The 21,940-nt window shown below is 39.3% G+C and overlaps 1 protein-coding gene across 1 annotated transcript in view; it reads right to left on the bottom strand.

Annotated features, from left to right (window-relative positions):
• The window catches only part of Stpg2 (sperm tail PG rich repeat containing 2), a 504,407-nt gene extending 487,866 nt beyond the window's left edge, over positions 1 to 16,541 (bottom strand). The window contains exons 1-4 of the mRNA NM_198659.2: positions 16,427 to 16,541; positions 10,070 to 10,182; positions 7,048 to 7,176; positions 4,081 to 4,245 (exon numbers count right to left, since the gene is read on the bottom strand). Coding sequence (NP_941061.1) covers positions 4,081 to 4,245; positions 7,048 to 7,176; positions 10,070 to 10,182; positions 16,427 to 16,535 — 516 coding nt within the window. The 5' untranslated portion in view covers positions 16,536 to 16,541. The remainder of the gene's footprint in view (positions 1 to 4,080; positions 4,246 to 7,047; positions 7,177 to 10,069; positions 10,183 to 16,426) is intronic.
• Between the last annotated feature and the right edge of the window lie 5,399 nt (positions 16,542 to 21,940).

Here is a 21,940-nt window from a genome sequence, read left to right as displayed (position 1 = left end):
TCCTGACGCAGGTGATAAGAGTCATAAGAATAGCAATACCAAAATGAGGCCAGTTCTCAGCTCTCTGCTGGTAAAGCAGTCAAAGATTGAATAACACAAAGACAACCTTCACATAATATACAAAAATGGTACCACAACAGCATGACTACAAACATTGTTCTGAGCACATTAAAGAGTTTGATCACTTATAAAGTGATCGACCATTAACTTATAAACTTTCTTTCTCTCAGGATCTGTAAGACCACTGACCGACAAGCAAAGGATGGCCTGTAAATTTTAAGCAGAAATTTAACAGGCATAAAGCTGTAAAATCCTAATATTATTTATTTATTTTATGCATATGAGTGCACTGTGACTGTCTTCAGACATACCAGAAGAGACATCAGATCCCATTACAGACCTCATAGTTCCTTTTATTTCTTTCCTTGTTTTAACTAAGACATTGAACACTGTACTGAATAAAGTGGAGAGAGCGGACATACTTGTCTTATTCCATAAGAGAAAGGAAAGATCCTCCATCTGTCACCATGTAGTCTACGTTAGATACAGGTTTGTCACAGGTAGCCTTGATCTGGTCATGGCCCTTCTTTATCTTATGGAGCACTTGGAGGAATACTCTGACCTGATCTTCTATTAAGAGTTGCAAGACTCAGGAGGGACCTGATCTAGACCCTGACTTTTCTTTGTTGAGAAGCTGGGGAAGAATAGTATATTTGTTTTTGTTGATGGTGATGTTTTAAATCTTATTTACTGTCATAGGTTTTCTATATCCTCTTGATTTAATTTTGATAGCTCATACATCAGAGAATTTACTTCTTTTGTATTTTCCAAATTCTCTCTCTCTCTTTCTCTCTCTCTCTCTCTTTCTCTCTCTCTCTCTCTCTCTCTCCCTCCCTCCCTCCCTCCCTCCCTCCCTCCCTCTCTCTCTCTCTCTCTCAAGAATTGTTTGTTTTATGTACACACCAGAAGAGGGCATCAGATCCCATTACAGATGTTTGTGAGCCACCATGTGGTTGCTGAGAATTAAACTCAAGACCTGTGGAAGAACAGTCAGTGCTCTTAAGCACTGAGCCATCTCTCCAGCCCCTCAGGTTTTCTTTTTTAATACAAGTTTTTAAGTACTCTCAAATGATTCTCCTGACTCCATAAGAAACTATGATAACATTCTTTTCATCTCTAATCTTGATTTTTATGTATATATGTGCATGAAAATACGTGTATGCACACCTGTGTCTATCTATTTGTGTGTCTGTATGTCTCTCTGTGTATGCTATGGTGCATGTGGAAATAAGAGACAAATATTCAAAAATTGGTTCTTTCCTTCTACCATGTGGGGTCCATGGTTTAAACTCAATTTACATACTTAGTGTCAAACACCTATGTCTACTAAGCCATTTCACTAGGCCCCGGATGTATTACTGTTAACAGTCAAAGCTATAAACTTTGTTTTTAGATCTGCTTTAGGTATGCCCCAAAGCAGTAAGTTGTGTTCTAGTAAGTTGTGTTTTTGCTTTAGTTTGACTCTGGAAACTTTTTTCTCTGCCTATTTTCTCAGTAACCCACTAGTTATTCAAAAACATACCATGGAAAGGTACTACTGGTTACCACATTTGTGAGGTGGCAGCTTACCTAGAAACAAAGTTGTCTGAGAAATGAGTTAGTATTTCACTAGCAGCAACGCAGACATCAGACCTGGGATTCAGAATGAAGCCTATAGTCAGCCCCTTTGTCTCCTGCTAGAATAGCACTTCAAGCCCTATAGACAAAACCTCAAATATTCTCAAGATTATACCTGGCAGTGGTGGCTAACGCATTCAATCCTAGCATTCAGGAGGCAGAGGCAGATAGATCTCTGAGTTCAAGGCCAGCCAGGTCTACAGAGTGAGTTCCAGGACAGTCAGGGCTACACAGAGAAACCCTGTCTTGAAAAAAAATAAGATTATTTTTCTTTGTAATGCTGTTATCCATTCTAAATCTATTAATACTTTCATTACATTACAGAGTTAGGATAAGTAAAAATATTGGGGTAATGAGAGCCAGCTTCCTTGTTAATGAAGCAGTCCAAGTGCAAAAAGGGAAAGGCTAGAAAGGTTATGCTGACTTTTTAAGGTATATTTAGGTAAATATACCCAAGCTCAAACTCAAAGTTTGTGGTAGTAAAGCCATAACTATTCATTTCTAACTCTGTTCTGAAATAATGATACTATCAAATCTATACTGGGAGAAAATGGGGTCTTATAAGGAAATTGGTAATGCCTCCCTGAGTGGGGAGTGGCAAGCAAGATGATATGACATGTCAAAAGGACATGTGTAGCAGCTTACAGGGACTCCAAAAATAAAATCTGAAATACATTGAGCTTTAAAAATAAGTAGTGAAAATAATAGAATATTTTAAGAAAAACAGAAATGCATGGGTCTGACATAAATACATAGATGAGAATGAAGCTACAATTCTCTTTTTAAATATTTTTAAAAGCACCAATAAAAACAGACATCATTGAGATGATGAAGTCAGAAAACCAACATTTGATGAATACAACACTAAAATATTCAAGTATCATTAGTAGGTGATATAACCAGCAGCTGAAGAAAGAGCTCTCTAGTGAGAGTCTGACAAGAACTAGAGCAACTACTTAGTTTTGAAGCACCTATCCAAAAATTCAAGTTCATAGATAAAATTAGAAGGTAGCACCATTACTTTGCTGTCAAAGCCATCTAGGAAAGGCTAAAGCATACTTGTGACTTCTCTAGAGATGGCCCACCATTTTGCATGGCCTGGGATGGGTGAGCTCTAAGACTATAAGGTCCTTAGAAACTTCATCCCAGGATTGCTTCTCACTGCTGAGATGCCTTTCCTGTCACTATTACACAGCCTAATAATTCCTGGGCATTAGACCACCCTATTGGGCAGATTTTCTGCAGCTCAGCATGAAGATGTAGTCTCCTGTAGTAATGCTGTGTAGACAAACTGATGATTTCATAATTTCTAATAATGATTATAGAAATCCTAAATTTATACAAGACCTCTATAGAATAATAGCTAAAATAGAGTTCTGTAAGCCTTTATATGTCATGGGCTAATTGCACTAGAAAAAGAAAACAAGCTTGGAACAAATTTATAATCAAGAACATTCCTCCTAGGTTAGATGTGAGACCATTATCTAGTAACTAAAGGTCATAAACTGGGAATGGGCAATTTATTAGGTGCAAGGACAAAAACTAAAATATTCACTAGTTTATCTATTAAAAAGTTCAAAATAATAAGACACAAGACGGGTGATTTGTCTCTTGACAAAACTGTGCTAACATGTAACATAAAAAGTATTGCTTTAAACTTATAATGAACTTATGGGGGTAGTAACAGATAATGAATAATTATCAAATGTTAGTCTTAATGAAAAGACATGTAAACAACTCTTTTGTTATTCCTTAAGTATCAATTTATGGCATGAATTATTGCCCTAAACTTACTATGAACTTATTGGAATGTACACATATTTAGAAAATGATATAATCAATTATCTTGTTGTAATGGTTCTATCTGATAGTTGTATGAGTAATGTTTTAGAGACAGTATAAAAACCGAGAGAGGTAACAAAGGTTGTTGCAGCTTTGCTCCATACACCAAACATGTGTATGTGATAAATAGACATGTTAATTTCTCTTTATGTAATCCATTGAGACCTCTTGCCAAAACTGTAGCATGTGTTATTGTTTAGATGATGGCTACACTAGTGCCCATCCTTATTACTGCACCGTGTTTGACAACAGTTTTATAAAACAGCAGTTTTAAGTTACAATAATTTTAAAATTGTTAACAATTCTAAGTATCCAATACCCCCCAAACTCATCAGTATGCAAATGTCCACAAACCAAATGGTTTTTTTTTAATGTAATTGATCCTAAATACAAAGGCATATATAAATCAATAGTGGACATACATGAGAGATAGTTCTTCAGTATGTAGCCAATGAAAATCAGTGTTCTAATTGTTATTTATAGTTACTGATGCATACATGACACATATACAACAATAAGCAGTCTTCTTCCAGCTGCTGTCATCAAATGTGTCATACTTACAAACTGAGGATTGTAGTACGCTGGACCTATTGTGTTGTCACTAGGAGGTGGGGTGCGTCTCATAATAGTGTCATCGTCATTGAGATGATACCCATGTGACTTTCCGGAAGAGGGGATTGAAGGAATATCAATGTTTCTGGAAACTGCAGGAGTTCTAGGAGTTTTCTTAAAACATAAAATGTTTGTGAGGGAGACATTTTATGTTATTCAAACACAAGAAGAAAGAGAACAAAATATTTGAATTTACTAAAGGCAATCATTAAATATTGACTTAATGAACACATAATATAACCCAAAAAAGGTCTTATAAAACTAAGCTGAAGGAGTGCATTCAAGTTTTAGCACACTTTGCAGACGAAAATATAGATACTACTAAGGTCACTGTAAGAACTAAGGATTTACTCCTAACTTGGTCAGCCATTTATCTTGCTTAGTAAAGCAAAGAATGCAGATTTTAAAAATAAATAAATCTATAAAACAAGACATTCCTGCAACAGCATTAGATACCATGAGAGTGTGTACTATGTAGAACAATCTTTAGTTCTTTCCTTTAGTCCATTATGTAACATTTACAGACTTCATTCCCTGAAACTCATAACTTGTATGTATACTACCTGTGACTTGTACACAAATGCTAACTACACTAAAGAGCAGGAAAATGTCCAAGATAATGCTAAAATGAATAGAAAAGTATCAAATTCATTTATAAATATGGCATTGTTAAATGTAAGTACAGTAATAAAATGTTTGCCTTAATTCTGAAAGAGCTGTGGCAAAATTGACAATATTAGGTCAGAAGCATTGATTTCTGTTTTTAAAGGTTTTACTTCTGTAGAAAAATATTTTATAATTTAAATAAAAACAGGAGGTATTAGACAAAATAAATATATATCAAACAAAACATTGATATTTAAAGGATTTCGTTGTGTAGAAAAATAGTGTGGGATTATATTTGTCCCAGAATTTTCTGGACAAATAAATGCAATGGTGAATACACATGTGACCGTACACAGCTGTGCTATTAAAAAGCTGCCACTGATAGAAGTATTTTTCTGATGATACATGGATTAAGTAGCTTCAGTGGCACTTACAAAAATAATTACAAAAGTAAAACAAGGATACATTGAACAGCTTTCCTTCTGTTCAGTACTTTCACAAAGGACACGTGGGAGGTTTGCAAAGTCGTGGGAGGTTTGCAAAGTCTTGCCTTCCCTTCCTCCGGCTTCCACCCGAGTTGCTCTCCCTTAGATCCTCCCAGAGCACACCATGCCGATGCACACTGCGGTGTTCTTACTCAGGGGGGTTCTACAACGACAACGCCTTTGACCACCATGTGAATTCTTCTTTCAGACCAAGGCTATTGTTTCTCCTGTCCCCTCCAAAGACTCCTTCGTTTTGGGGTCCAGGTGAATGTGTCATTATGGCTCTAAGACAGTATTTCATCAACTATATTGTCCTGCAGTTTGCTCCCTGTTAAAACTGTGACTCTTGGGGAAAGGTAATTTGCCTTCTATGTATAAAGAATGTCTAACATTGTGTTAACTGACACACGTGCTCATTCAACAATGTTTAACAGTGAGTAAAAGAACATTCATTTTGTTCCTACACATGAAATATATCTGATATCTAAATACATGACATAAAACTCAACCTTTTCTTTGTACTAACAAAATTCAACTAAGACCTTAATTGTAAAATATAAAATGCTCTTTTGAAGATAACTGTTTAAAATAGGATTAATTTGAGCTATGTGAAATACTTGAGATTAAAAAATATAATCAGTCTTTTAAAAAAAACAAAACTGTGTTTTGCCAGGAAGTGATGGCACATACCTTTAATCCCACAGAGGCAGAGGCAGAGGGGGCAGAGGCAGAGGGGGCAGAGACTGAGGGGGCAGAGGCTGAGGGGGCAGAGGCAGAGGCAGAGAGGCAGAGGCAGAGAGGCGACAGGTAGATCTCTGTGAGTTCAAGGCCTGCCTGCTTTATAGAGCAAGTTCCAGGACAGTAGGGCTACACAGAGAAACTGACAAAACATCAATAGATAGATAGATAGATAGATAGATAGATAGACAGACAGACAGACAGACATAGATATCCACTCTGGTCTATAAAACATGACCAAATCCATATTAAACAATGCTATTTATTTCAATAGTGAAGGGCTTTGGGGTGAAAATAACTGCACTCCATTCCTAGAATGCATATTCCAATCCTACACTTCAAGGCCCATCTCAAAATCGGTCTCCTCCATGACCCTCTAGGCCTTCTGTAGTGCAGCAGTCCTATAAACCCCTAAAGCATCTCCATTCATGATCATACATCTACCACTTTACAAATTTTGTCTTCAAACAGCAACTGCCTCTGTCTCCCAGAGAAACTGCTGCCTTTCTTCCTTCAGGCATCATGTTTTGTTCTGTGTGGCTCTAGAGCTAGAATTCAGGACCTCACAGAGGCTCAGCAAATGTTCTCCAACAACAGGCCACCCCTGCAGCCCAGGAAGCATGCTGATGTCGCTGTGTGTTAACAGGTATTTACACACAGTCACTAAAGGTCAGAGCATAGATCAGCAGGCTTTTAAATCTTCCTGCTGCCTACTCAGGGCTTACCTGTGCTTGCAGAATAATCAAGAAGAAGACAGGAACCCATAGATGCAGCTCAATGGTTAGGCATCTATCTAGCACACACAAGGCCCTGGGTCCCCAGGACCATAAAATAAACAAGAATAAAATGAAGTATAATGCTTATATAGTTAAAAACTAAAGTCTATAAAAAGTATCTAATGCTCATCTAATTATAAAATAACCACAATATGAAGAGTAAGACTATACCAAGCTTTATAGTAAGGTCTTTTAACATTTCCAACATCAAACACACTGCTTAGGATTTCTTTTTTATTTTATCTAAAAGAACTGTCATTAGAAGCTACTTAAGAAGTGACACACTGCAGATGTTCCTTAGCTTATAGTACCTGTCTGGTTGTGATACATAATGTCCCAAGATAAGGCCAATTGTAGCTCCCAGGTCCTGGACCATCCGAAATAAGTTTCTTAAATCGCTTCTCTCGGTTTTGCAGACTGCGGCCTCCTCTTATATTATACTAAATTGGAGGTAAAAATTATTTAGTAATTCAAGAAGTGCTTCATGATTCCTATTTTATAAATATAAAATATTACGAACAAGTAGTTTTAAAATGGAATTTGAGAAAGCTGAGACCCCAAGTTCTTCTAAGAAGATACTGAAATAATAATTATAATTATCAGTTTTGACTCTAAGCTCATACCAAAATTTACCATAGTTTAGAGTATTCTAAGAGAGTACAAAAAAAAGGGGGGGGGGAAGTGATCAAAGTCAGGATTTTCCAAACGTCCCAAGTAGAGTTAAAGAGACTCTGGTACACATCATTGGAAAAATGGATACTTACGAACTGAATTTTCAGACTATTTTAGTAACAAGTTTGGCCTTCTATGCTGACTAGTTTTACCTAAACTTGAAAAAAGCTGTAGTCACTGGGAAGAGAGAACTTTACCTAAATGGCAGTGGGCAAAACTGGGTATTCTCTTAATTAGTGATTGATTGGGGAGGGCCCAGCCCATTCTGGGGAGGGAAACATCTCTGGGCTAGTGATCCTGTCTGTTTTCTATAAGAAAGCAGGATGAGCAGCCACAAGGAGCAGCCAGTAAGCAGTGCTCTTCAGTGACCTCAGCATCAGCTCCTGCTTCCAAGTTCCTGTCCTTCCAAGATGAACAGTGATGTGTAAATAAATGTAAGCCAGATAAACCCTTTCTTCCCCTACGTTGCTTTGGGTCACAGCAACAGTAACCCGAAGACACGCACAGTGGGCTAATTGCTGTGACAAACGTGGTCATGTTGTCTGGGGGAGGATTGTAGAAGGACTTTGGAACTTTAGACTACAAAATTCATTGCCTGCTCAAATCTTGGTGAGCTCTTTGTTACGCCTGAATTTGGACGGTTGGTGTTGAGAGAAATGCAGATGATGGAGGCCTGGCTTCTGAAGCTTCAGCAGGAAGTGTGAGAGTAAGTTAAGGATTCTATCGGGGCCATTCGCCATTCTGAATTAAGAATCTGTGGTTCTTGTCAGCTGACACTGAAGAGCCAGCTGTGATTAACAAGAGGCCAGCACCACTAAAGTGAACCTCTTGCTTTACCATGAGAACTGATGTTGGTTAGCTGGAGCTGAGAAATTAGCGGTGATTAAAGAGACCAGCAACACTGAGGTGAACTCAGGGTCAACGCACAGAAGCCATGTTCTAGGATTGACCAAAGCTGTACCTCTTGCTAGCAGTCAAATTTGGTCATGTGTAAGTCCCCCAAATGGTACTGGATTTGAAGTCATAAGAGAGTCATGAGATTAGCTGAGGCTTGACACTCTCAGAAGAAGCCATTGGTGAAGGTACAGTCTCACTAGCAATTAAAGCCCCAGCATCAAAAGGGTCATGCAAAGAGTTGAGGCTTGGCACCTTGAAGAAATCCCAGGATACAGTATTGGTAAAAGTGCAGCCCATTTGTAGCAGAAGACCCCAACATTTTGGAGACACTGGACTCATGGGATGAACACCAAGGACAGCCAAGCCATGGTTAAAAACTAGCATGAGTCTAGGAGAAGCTGTGTAGGTTGTAGAGGGTGGAATCAGAGAACTCAGGCCCATAGGAGGAGTCCAAACTAGTGAGAGTGAATTCCAGAAGTCTGCCCCTGAGATTTCCACTGCTGGACTTTGGCTTTGCTTTATGCATATTGTGACTGTGCCCTCGTTCTGCCCTCTTGGAATAAAAAATATTTAACTGAGTCTCACTTTACAGCAGACCACAGTTGAGACACTGAACTTTTAAAGAGAGTTGAGGGTTTTGCAGAGACTTTGCATTTTTAAAGAGAATAATTTTTAAAGTGTTTGAATCTGTAAAGACTGTGAAAGTTAGCAAGTTTATAAAACATCTTATATTGTGATATTGATATTAATGCATTATCATGGGAGAGAACATGAAGGGAAAGCTTGTGGCTTAACATTGATGTGTTTGTGTGCAGTATCTTCAGAATATACATATTTCTGATCATGAATAGGGTCATTTTATTTTGGTCATAGACCTGCAATGTTATGCAAAAACAGAAAACAAATGCGACACAGCAACATTGTGACTTTATAGCACAAAAACACTCACCCCACTGCTGCCTACGTATCCTACATATCGTGACCATTTGTACAATTTTCAGACACCAAAATTCATTCAAGAGTCCCATTCTGCTATTCTTGTGGACCCACTGAAACACATACAACCACGTTTTATACCACATAGCAGATACAGAATAATGTCTTAGTCAGGGTTTTACTGCTGTAAACAGACACCGTGATGAAGGCAACTCTTATAAGGACAACATTGGGGTTGGCTTACAGGTTCAGAGATTCAGTCCAGTATAATCAAGTGGGGAACATGGCAGCATCCAGGCAAGCATGGTACGAGAGGAGCTGAGAGTTCTACATCTTCATCTGCAGGCCTCTAAGAGAAGACTGACTTCTAGGCAGCTAGGAAGAGGATCTTAAAGCCCACACCCACAGTGACACACCTACTCCTATAAGGCCACACTTCATAATAGTGCCACTCCCTGGGACAACCATATACAACCATCAAAAATCATGAAAAACACACAGGAAGTCAACAGCAAGTGCATTTACATTCTATTATTTAAATTATGAAAATAAAGATTTAAAAGAGAAAGATATGGGGGAAGGAAATAAAATACAGGAAATGGCACTTTATTATTGAGACAAGAAATATGCATTTTTGTCTGATTTTTATTGGTATTTTAGCCTAAGATTAGTCTTAAAATTGCAATATTGGGGTTATAAATGTGTAGTACAGTGTAGTCAAGGCTAGCCTTGAACTTTCAATGCTGGAGTTATACATGTGTGCCTCTGGATCTGGTTAAGAAAACATGGTTGTCTTTAACTCAGCCACTTATAACATTGTAAACACACCTGTGCTTGTGATACGTTGTAGTGTGCTGGACCTGGAACAGCTTGGCCAGCATCAGAGGAGACAACACAAGCACTTGTTTTGGAACTCAAAGAAAGAAATGGTGCATAGCAACCTATAAAAAAAAAAAAATCAGTCACTCTATTGACACATAACAGTAGATCAGAGAGATTTCTGAGAAAATATTCTCAGATTTAGTACCCTCAGAATTAAGACTATATTTTCAAAACTAAAATCTATTCATACAAGTTATAACACTTTTAAAATTCTCATTTAAGATGACAATTCTTATTATTGTCTATTAAATATGAGACCCTATAGGAGTGACCTTACTAAACAACAAAATTTCTCCTCTCTCTCTCTCTCTCTCTCTCCCCCCCCTTTCTCTCTCCTCCCTCTCCCTCTCCTCCCTCTCCCTCTCCCTTCCCCTCCCCCTCCCCCTCTCCCTCTCTCCCTCCCTCTCTCCCTCTTCCTCTCCCTCTCCTCCCTCTCCCTCTCCCTTCCTCTGCCCCTCCCCCTCCCCCTCTCCCTCTCTCCCTCCCTCTCTCCCCCTCCCTCTCCCTTCCCCTCCCCCTCCCCCTCTCCTTCTCCCTCTCCCTCTCTCCCTCCCTCTATCCCTCTTCCTCTCCCTCTCCCTCTCTCTCTCTGTCTGTGTATGTTATGTGAATGTGTTATCCATATGTGTACATATGTGTGTCTAAATGTGCTGACTTGTAGATAAGTGTATGGAAGCCAGAGGTCATCAGGGGCCTTCTTCCAGGCCTTTCCAGCTTATTCTTTGAGACAGGGCATTACTGATCGTAGAACTTTTCAAATGATGATTAGACTAGCTTGCCAGTGTATCCCCGGCCCTGGCCTAGCTAGCCCTGCACTGAGATTACAGAACCACACAACTGTGGATGACTGCAGGTGGGCACTGGGATACAAACTCAGATGCTGATGCCTATGCAACAAGAACCTTAGCCACTGAGCTGCTTCTCCAGCCTTCTTCCTCTTCTAATCACATGTGACAGCTACATTTAGCTGAGAAAACATTTTATCTACCACTGTTCTGTGATCTTAAATAGCAAATATTATGTGTGTGTGATACATATACGTATGTAAATAAAGTTATAGACATTGCTAAAGAAGTATTTCAGTGATAGAGCACATACCTAGGATGCACCAAGAGAGACTTAGAGGGAGAGAGAGACATAGAGGTAGAGGGAGGCAGAAAGGGAGAGGGAGCGAGAGCGAGAGAGTGAGAAAGAGAGAGAACTGAGATGGAGATAATTTAAACCAGATTGACAGCAAGTTATTGATGATGCTTTGGCACATAATTGGTGCTCAGTAAATATTTCTTGATTGTCTAATTCTAAACAAAAGTTTACAGAACAAGTAATCACTGTACTAGACATATTTGAATAGCAAATTTGGGTAGCCTACTAAATGTATTTTAAGAAGGTGAAAAAGGACACCATAATACATCCATTCCTCAGATCATTGATGTTAGAGTATATAACAAATATGTGTGGTTTTAAACTCTGTATATAAAAGAAATGGGCAATGAAGAAGAAATCTAGTATTCATAAAATCTTCATTGGAATTTTCCAAAATTAATCATAATCTTCTGTTACAGAGCTCAAGTATACATGGAGTTATGAATACAACAAAAACACAAAATAAAAACAACTGTAGTGATAATTTTCACATAGATAGGTCCTCTTCCGTTTAATTTGTAGCTGTGTACTAATGTTTACATGTTTCTCAGAATTTCCAACTGGCCTGGTGCCTTAGTTAGGGCTTTACTGCTGTGAACAGACACCATGACCAAGGCAAGTCTTATAAGAAACAACACTTAATTGGGGCTGGTTTACAGGTTCAGAGTCCATTATCATCAACCTATTCCAACAAGGCCACACCTCCAAATGGTGCCACTCCCTGGTATAAGAATATACAAACCATCACACCTGGTTTTCCCCAAACATTGGCTCTCAAGTGCTAAAACTAGACTAATTACATACAACCAGGATGTTTGGTGACTACCATAATACTCTGCTGTTAGAGTGTGTGAAGGTGTGTCTCTATATATTCAATTGTTAATTCTGTACTGGAAGAGAGTGAAATACTAGCAGGTCCTCGGTATTGTTATTTCTATAGCCCATCCTCTGTCTCATATTGTGTAAGTATTTGTTCTTCCTTACCTGTGGATGGATGGACTAGAGCAGAGCAGAGTTGTAGGACTGACCACATAACAGAGTATAATGGCAGGATTGGTGGGGTTAGAGTAGCTGGGAGATTGCTCTAGCTGAAAGACCTAAGCTTTAAAATATTTTTTTAAAACCTTCTGTGTTGTTACTTTTATCACTGGCAGGCATAAGGTAGTCTTGCAATACTCTTCACAATCAACAATAAAGAATAACTGGTTTTCTATATTATACATTTTGTTAGTCATTCATAATACTGGATATTTTGTATACTGTATTATGTATTCTATGAGCCTGCGTAATAAAGAAAGTACAGTAAAAGATAAAAACCTGATTTCAAATGATGGAGAAATTAAGTAAAGACAATTATCATACTATCTATGCTGCCAATGTCTAAGGTACAAAAAGAAGAGTGCTCCAGAGAATTCACATTAGTAGAATTTGATGTGGGGTATATAAATAAGCTGACATATGAAGTGGTACCTTACAATGATAAATCAAACTGACAGAAAAGGGAAATTAAGAGCATGGGAGAAGGAAAGATTTAAAAGGAATGAGTTCAGTTTGGGATATATTGAGTTTGATGTGCCGACAGCAAAAGATAAATCAGACTGGCACAAAGCAATAAAAGTCCATTCTACAAAAGAAGGTGTCCAGTATGTGATGAAAAGACAAGTTATGCAGCCACAATGACAGCCACAAAGCAAAGGGCGTTCTTCACATATAAAACAACAAGGTCATTGAAACAGGCATTCATCTGCAGAGATACCAGTGTACACAGCAATCACATATACATTAATTATCTAAACCTATGTCACAACTGCACTCCCTGGTATGTGCATTATCTATATTCTGACTAGCTAGGACAATAAAATCATTCTTGTCAGCATAAACATATAGGTGCATCTACAGGACCACTGATAAATCTCCTTCCACCCTGCACTGGTGGCAGATAAAACTCCTTCAAAGAAGAATGCTGCAAAAGAAAATAACTAGAAGATGCTGTTTTCCAGTTTAGTTGACTGATACATATTCCACATAGACAGCTAATGTTGGGTGCTGTTCACTTTGAAAGTACATTTAAAAAGTAATGAAATACTCCCGACACAATACCAGGATAGGCATGTATTTTTAAAAGAACTTGTTTTCTCATGTGATAAGATGGTAGACTAGGCTACCTCTCCTTAGGGAAATATTGCTTTAGGAAGATATGCTTCCTTCTCAGATTAGTTAAAAAAAAAAAAAAGCAAGACATAGCTCTTTTTTGCCTGTGGAATTTGAATATCCATTCTCTTTCCCACTCATAAAAACACAGTAGCTCAGTCCTGATCCATTAAGGATACAAATCTTAAGTTTATTCCTGATCAAATGACCTAAAACCAAGGCTATCAATTAGTATATTAAGTAGGAAAACATGGAGCTAGTATACTGGAGGGTTGGCTAAGTAAGATAAAGAGGAAAAAGGAGACCACTAGGTTGAGAATATCCTAACACTACAAGATCTGTCCCTCTTGTGAGGCTTGCTGTAAGAATTAAGTTACACAAGGTCCCTCCATCTTTCCTTTCCACATCAGACTCTTAACATACACCTAATCTTTCATTGAAATAGATGGACAGCTCTGCACAGTTCAGTAAATTACCTATTATAAACATGCATGAAATAGCATGGTAGCTGCTTTTAAATTATCTCATCGAGAAATGTAGCAGAAAAATGCTCAGAAACACCTGTTCTATCAATTATAAACATGTTGCCCTGAACAGCATAGCATGCACGCGCGCGCGCACACACACACACACACACACACACACACACACACACACACACAATCTCCTCAGAGTTCCCAAGCACAGAATTTTTAAACATACTTCAAAAGTGAACAAAGTATAATCCTTTAAGTTAGTATACAGGGCTGACTATATCCTACATACTACCCTTTAGTAACAAAAGCCATAGTGTTTTGGAGAAGGTGTTATGTGTGTGTGTGTGTCTGTCTTTCTGTGTGTGTGTGTGTGTGTGTGTGTGTGTGTGTACATGTGGAAGACAGATGACAACTTGTAAGAGTCATCTTACAAGATGTTAAGAGTTATTATGCTCAAGTCATCAAATTTGGCAGTAAGTGACTTTACCCATTAAGCCATCTCACCCACCCCATAGAAACTTTTAATGTGGTCCACTAGTTTATACGTTACTACAAGGTATTTTTCACTAAGAATATTGTTTTACTGGGTTGAAAACTAAGAATGGAGTAAACATCATGATCCCTGCTCTCAAGTAGTTTACATTTTGGTGGAGCTTTTGTGTGTGTGTGTGTGTGTGTGTTAGAATCAAACTGCTACCAAAAAAGTTACCATAAGCCAGAAGGATGGAAAAGTAAGACTAGTCAGAGATTTTTATTTCAATTGAATATCAAGAATAAGTAGAAGCAAGCCAGGAGGAGTAGGAGCATAGAACACACTGGGCACATGGTGCAAAAGAACAGAAGTGACAAAAAATGATCTTAAGAATATTATCAAGTTAGAATGGCTGAACTGTAGGTCATGTGTAGGAGCATGTACAGGTGTTTGGAAAGATCAGACTAAATGGAACACAAGACCGGGGGTGATAACAAAAAAGAATTCTACTACCATTGATGAGTTTAGATTTTTTAACCCTGCCGTTAACAAAAATAAATATATTTTTTGTTTTTCAAATAATGTATGTTTTTTAAACATACTACTAAACACAAAATGAAAGATAAAATTATGACACTGAGACAGAAACAACATGCTACTGATTTAATTGAGAAAAAATAAATTGGATTGTATTAAATTGGGTAGCTATGAACAAAGGGGAAGAATTTCTGAGAGATTGTGAACATTTAACCAATGGTCTTAAAGGCCAAGAGAAATGGCCAGGCAAAAAAAGTAAGCTAGAGTTCTAAAGCTTAGACCAGCCATGCAAGGATGTCTGTAAAGTGACTGACAACGACGCAGACTTTAAGCCTGTGGGAAACTTAGAGACATAAACCACCTCTATCTCTATAAAGAATTTCACTTGGGAGTGGCTGGATATAAATGGTGATTGAAGTAACAGATATGAATAAGAGAGTACAATGAGCAAAGCAACAAGAACAAGATGTAAAGCTAAGTATCTTATAAATTTAGCTGTGCATGATTAGTGGGAAAAAAAGAAAAATAAAACATGATTCCTTGCTTCAGTACCGAATCATGTGTCAGGTACTGAACAGCAGGAAAAAAAATGAGACAGAAAGCAACAAAGAAAGTGGTCAGCTGTACCAAAATAAAGGTCAAAAAAAAAAGTTATGGGTGTGCAAAAGCATCATAGGTGTGCCCATTACAGATGGTCACTGGTAAACACAAGATGCTGGGGAATACATGCTTATACCATCTCAACAGTACTTGGCATAGGTACCAAAAATGCTGAGGACAGATGCTGAAAAGATGTAAAATTTGAGATCTGAAACGCAAACAGAATTTTACCATGTCCAGAGAAACTTAAACTAACCATAATGGAGCAGGGATGTAAACAGAGTACTCACTCCTGGAACTTTAAGGGGGCAGGAGGTATTTTATATCTACTGAAAAATGCAGGTTTACAAAAGAAACCACTAGAATTTGGGTGGTATTAAACTCAAACAAAAACAAAAACCAGAACTTTAAAAGCAGAGACCGAATTAGAAATATTTATTAAAAGTTGGACCTAATTCACAAACTGGGGGGGGGGGGGGGGGTGAGAAATGAAGAAAAGCAATTAACTACTTCAATTATTAGTCCCTAGGCCACCCCTGAAGGCTATAACTTTTCACAGAATGTAGAAAGAGGGTCTCAGTATAAAGCCAGGGATGGTCAGATAACTTCACTCCGGGGAGTGGGGGAGATTGGGGACGGGATCCAATTTGTAAGTGATAATACAGAATAGAAATGTAAACAATTACATCGTGGTAAATAAATCTGATTAAAGTGTGTGCAAAAGCAAGTATTGTGTTTCATACAGTCACAAACTTGTTATGTCATACAGTCAAGAGCCAAGGAATCAAAATCCTGGTTCTAGTATCGTCTCTACCTGCGACGTGTTACATTTCTGAACAGTGGTCCTTTTTGACTTTGTGTTTAACCTGAGGGCAGGCTGAAGGCGGGCCGTCTGTCACCGCAAGCTGGCCATCAGCATCTTACCTGTGGCCTGCTGCTTAGGAAAAGGTACCTGGTAGGTCCCAGGCCCCACGTGCTCCTCGGTGCTGCCGCGGTTGGCACAGTCGAGCCAGCGCGGAGCACGGTCATACATAGTGATGAGGGGCGGGGCCCACGGGACCGGAAACTAGACAGGCGGCCTGCGTCGTCCCTACACGCGGGACTAGAGTGCGAGCTGCGTGCTGACTGGCTCAGCGGCGTCAGCTTTCCCTCGGGTCCTCGGCACAGAGGTAAAGTGGCGAGGACAGCAGCCAGAGGACCCGCCCGCCAGCCCGCCAGCGTTCAATTCAGCGCTCACGGGTCACGCCAGAGACCGGGCTTAGCCGCCTGAACTTCCGGCTCTGGCTCCGCCCACTCCCCGCCTCCCGGAAACCTTGGAAGGGCAGAGGCCGGAAGGACTCGGGCCTGTAGGTGCACTTCCGGCACCGGCCTCGGAGCATTTCCGGTCGAGCGCTCAGAGCTCGGAGATGTCTTGTAGAGTCTGACGAAGCTCCCTGCGCTAGGCAGGGCGGTGCTGCACCTCAGCTCCACCTCAGCTCCGCCTCAACTCACCTGCTTCCTGTCCCAGAATACCTTCGCTGCGCAGAAAAGCCCTAGAAACGCACTAGAAGGAGGCGAATTAATTTGATTTTGATTTGCCTTCCCTGTAAATCAGGGTGACTGGAAAGACCCGGGGGGCGGGGCAGCGAGGCGGGGACAGGTGGAATAGAAAAGCTCGGGACCCCAAAACAGGGTTTGGGATCAGCAAAGTCCCCCTTCACTCCTGTCAAAAAGGCATCCTCTGAATAAAGTCACTACTGAATCTGACCTGCAGGCCATCAAGATTTCTAAAGGAAAGCTGGGAACGCAGAGGGTTGGGGGCGGGGGTGGGGGGGTGACAAGAAATGGCAACATCTGAAAAGGGGAAAGCTTGCCTACTGAAGCAAGTCAAGGGCAAGGGCTAAAAACTGCTTCTGGTGTTGGACACGGATAAATGGCAACATTGTCTACAAAGTAAGGTGAAGGCATCGAAAAAGCCCAAGCCACCCTCATCGATCCACTGAATCTTCAGCAACAGGCGCTGGAGAGTATCAGAATCCATCTATGTGTTTGGTTGGTTTTTTTCATTAAGAAATCCACACAGCTTCTAAACATCCTTAAAGGCTTAGGCCAGTGGTTCTCAACCTTCTGAATGCTGCAACCCTTTAATACGGTTTCTCAACTTGTAGTGGCCCCATACCATAAAATCATTTTCATTGCTACTTTATAACTTTGGTACTGTTAGGAAGCACAATGTAAGTATTTTTGGAGGTAGAAGTTTGCCAGTGGGGTTGTGACCCACAGGTAAAGAACCACTGGCTTAGGCAATCCTTCCATGGCCCTGCCTTACCCACAAAAGAGCTAGAGTGCCTCAGTCCCCAATACAAACTTAAATATATTTAAATTTTGTGATTCTTAGTTTGCTACTTAGTTCTGAATTAATTGTGGCATCTCTGTTAGAATACTCAAAAAGTATGTGTGTGTGGTTCCTAAGAATCTTTTGATGTCTTCTACTAAACAGCTGGATCATTACTTACTTGAAAAGAACTTATTGGCAAATGTATATAGTTCTCTTACTCTTCTAAGTTAACCTGGATACAAATAAAACTAAAGCCCCTGTCCCTGGGTAGGTCATGAATAGCCCAAGAAGGGGCAAGCAAGGTATACAGAATGGCAAGAGAATATCACAAGCACTTGGGAAACTTATTTGTAATGAAGTGTTTAACTTTCTTGTTAACCTTAATGCTTCCTACATTCTTATAAAACTCATAAGTAGCTGGGAAGTGGTGACACATGCCTTTAATCCTAGCACCCAGAAGGCAGAGGCAACAGATCTCTGTGAGTACCAGGCCATCCCAGTCTACCAAGTGAGTTCCAGGACAGCAAGGACTACACAGAGAATCCCTGTCTCAAAAAAGGAAACATAAGAGTTCTTGGTGGGGGTTTTTTGTTTGTTTGTTTTGTTTTTTGTTTGTTTGTTTTGCCTCATATATCTGGCAAGATCCCATTCAGAAGAACTAGAATGGATGTGCAATGACATACTAGAAAGAGTCACAGATAAAAGGATGGAAAATTGTGTCATTAAAAGTCATGTTTCCTTTAACAACCTATTGGACATTCCTTATATATCATTTGCTCTTGGTAATAAAAGCCAATATATCAATTCAGACAGCATGTTCATGCCAGAGTATAGCATTGATAGCCTGGTTGTGCTATAGCAGTAGGGTAGCTTGCCATTTGTCCAGAAATTGAAGAAAATACCTAGGTAGTGAGATAAAGGATTTATTCGAAATCTACCAACAGGGATGCTGGCAGGGGTGAGAGTGACCATGCTAACATTGAGTGTACAGAGGGATGGAGCACAGAGCGATGCTGTGCAGCTGAGTGTCCCCTTTCCACCAGCAGTAGTGTCCAGCTGCAGCAAGAGCATCTCACAGTGCTTTTCATTGCACCTGATGAACACAGGGAAAGGGACTTTGGAAATCAGACCACATAAGCAGTGATTTCATTGGCTTCCTAGACTGTTTTGTCCTTGCATGACCAGCATGCAAAGGAACTGCTGAATGGTCCTATAGATGGCAGGTTTCCTCTAAAGATAACCTAGTTGGCCATTGTTCCCATGATATATGAGAATGAGTTACTCTAGAAAGCCCTTACCTAAATGTTCTCATCTCAACCTGTTTTCTTTGTCACATTGCTCAGAGTCTTAGGAAAAGAAAGGGTCATTTCAGGAACATGGTAGTTAAGTGTCCTTCTGAGAGATGATTCACAAGTCCCATGGAGGAGATGACAATGGAACATAGTCATATCCTTCTCTGGCTGATTGCTGTCTTTAATGCACAAATTACCCCTTCCTTGAGTAGATTTGGGGTTAGATTAGCAATAGAAGTGGTAGGGTGTTACCTGCCTTCTATCTGGCTTAAGTTTTTGACCATTGAGAGGGTGGGAGAGCAACCACCTCAAGCTCATTCACAAACCTGTAATAGGGAACCTGTGCCTGAAATACCAGCTTGGTACACAGTGTTCTTTGCCTAGCCTGTCTCCTGGGAGAGCATTCTTTCCTCAAGGACTTCATAGGGATGAGTGGATGATCAATGGCAGAACTTCCAGACCCTTAATAATTTTATAATGCTTGATCTCCAACAATTCTGCATTCTTAAGTCTTTATTTTTAGCATGGAAATATGTCTTCACTGTATATTTCCAGCAAAAAGTTTCTTCTTGTGGTTCAATAACCAGAGTATATAGCACTTACGGATTAGAAATTACTTTTAAATAAGAAAAGTAAATATTTTTAAAAGTCTCTCATTGTGTCTCTTGAACAGTCCTCATTGAGTGTGCTACTTAAAAATGTTAATTATAATTATCCATAAGCACAATATAGATAATTTGGTCCAGCCATTCACAGTGCCTAAATCAAAAATGTTTAATGCTATTTAGCAGCACTCTAGTTGAACATTTCCATGGTGTTAGCAAGAGCTGTTTGGACTAAAATTTATCTGACCTTAGAATTTATGCTTCTTCCATTTCTACCTAATACCTCCTTTCAGAATAAACTTTTTAATGGAGCCTTATGCAGATGTGGTGTCTTGCATTTTTAATCCCAGGCTTCAGGAAACAGAAGTGGACCTTTGTGAGTTCCAGGACAAGCAGGACTACAGAGTGAAACCCCTTCTCAATGAAATAAAAATGGGAGGTGGTTCAGCAGCCAAAAGCACTGGCTGCTCTTAAAAATTGCAGGACCTACATGGAGGCTCACAGCCACCTTAACTCCAGTTCTAGGGGACCAATGCCCTCTTCTAAGCCTCTGAGAGCAACAAGCATGTAAGTAGTATACAGGCAAAAACATTCAGGCAAAACGCTTACAGCCATAAAATTAAAAATACGTTTTAAATGTATATAGAACAAAAGCAGAATTTTGTTAATAACAAATTCCATGAAATCAATGTGATTCTTTATCAAATATGCAGTGTAACTATGTGGTGAGGAAATACACAGATTAATTTGTCTACGTAGAATTTAGATTAATTTAAAATGATTAATTTAAAAATATGATATATTAAGTGCCAAATGAAAGTGGAGAATTCTGACTTACCCAGTGACTGAATACTGTTTAATGTAATATGCCAAGATGATTTAGAAAATAATTTCATTTTTTGTTGTTGTTGTTGTTGATTGATTCATTTTGCTTTTTTGAGACTTGATCTTGAAGTGTAGGTAAAGCTGGCCTCAACTACAAATTTTACCTTCTGTCTCCCCACTACAGTGATTACAGATATATGCTACCATGCCCAGTTTAAAGCTAAATTCATTAACTCATTGTGACTTTAATTTTCCATTGCTTTGCCTATTGGTAAAAAGGAATGAGTCACTTTACATTTATCAAACAGAGCTAAATAAACCCTATCAATGTTGATGGAGGTCACACTGTGTGTTTCAAAGATTGCAAAGTATATTTTACGTATTTTTGTTCAGTATAGAATTTCATTGCTCTACATTTCAGTAAATGCATTTTAGAATTACTTCCTTTTTTCCCTGTTCTTACCAAGCAGTATGTGAGCACTTGACAGGAAGAACTCATTTCTTCTACAGCAATGTGGCAAATTCTATTAATTTATCCACTCCATACTGAAGCTTAAGGCCATTAAATGTATTGGCCAGTATGTCATAGATTACTGAGTGGTGGAGGTAGATATGAAGCCAGCCTGAGTCCATAGCTTGGTTTCATTCAAAGATGCATGGTCTCACGGTAAATCATGCATTTCCCAGTTGGTTTTTTTGGTTTGGTTTGGTTTGGTTTGGTTTGGTTTGGTTTGGTTTGGTTTGGTTGTTTGTTTACTTTTCTTCATGTTTGATTATTCCTCTTGAAGAAATTACTGGAGACAGTTTTTCAAGGATGGAATGGAGGCTTCATTATAGCAGAGTATCGTTATGCCCAATCACAGTGCTCTCCATACCTTGATGGTGACTCCCCTTCTTAACATCATTTTATGGACCAAGAATAACCTGCTATAGCCCCAAGTGCTATTGGCAGCAGGCAGGAAGAACAAAGATGCAGTCCTCTCCCTCTCAAGAAGGCTTGGTGTCTCTTTCTTTTTCTTTCTTCTTTGCCCTGTTTTTCTTCTTCTTCCATTATATCTTATTCTCTCTCACAACTGCTGTATACATTGAGATACATGCATATCTAGGTGTTTGTTTAATACCTAACATAAATGCCCCACAACCACTTCATAAGGACTATGCCAAGACTTAAATCTTAAATTCTTTTTCCCCTTTAGGAAGCCTGATTCTCCCTCTCTCTCTTCCCATTTCTGTTCTAAAGAACAAACCTCATCCCATAGATAAGGCTGTGAAACTCTTACATGACTTCTCCTCCCACATGCAAACAACTGCCAAGTTCTGTTACTTCCACCTCTGCGATCTTGCTGAAATCCACCTCCTCATCCCATTCTCACTGCCATTTTGTTGATGCTCTGAGCAC

This window comes from Mus musculus, chromosome 3 (genome assembly GCF_000001635.26).
Source record: "Mus musculus strain C57BL/6J chromosome 3, GRCm38.p6 C57BL/6J".
Classification (NCBI taxonomy): domain Eukaryota; kingdom Metazoa; phylum Chordata; class Mammalia; order Rodentia; family Muridae; genus Mus; species Mus musculus.
This window is presented reverse-complemented; position numbering and strand designations above follow the sequence as displayed.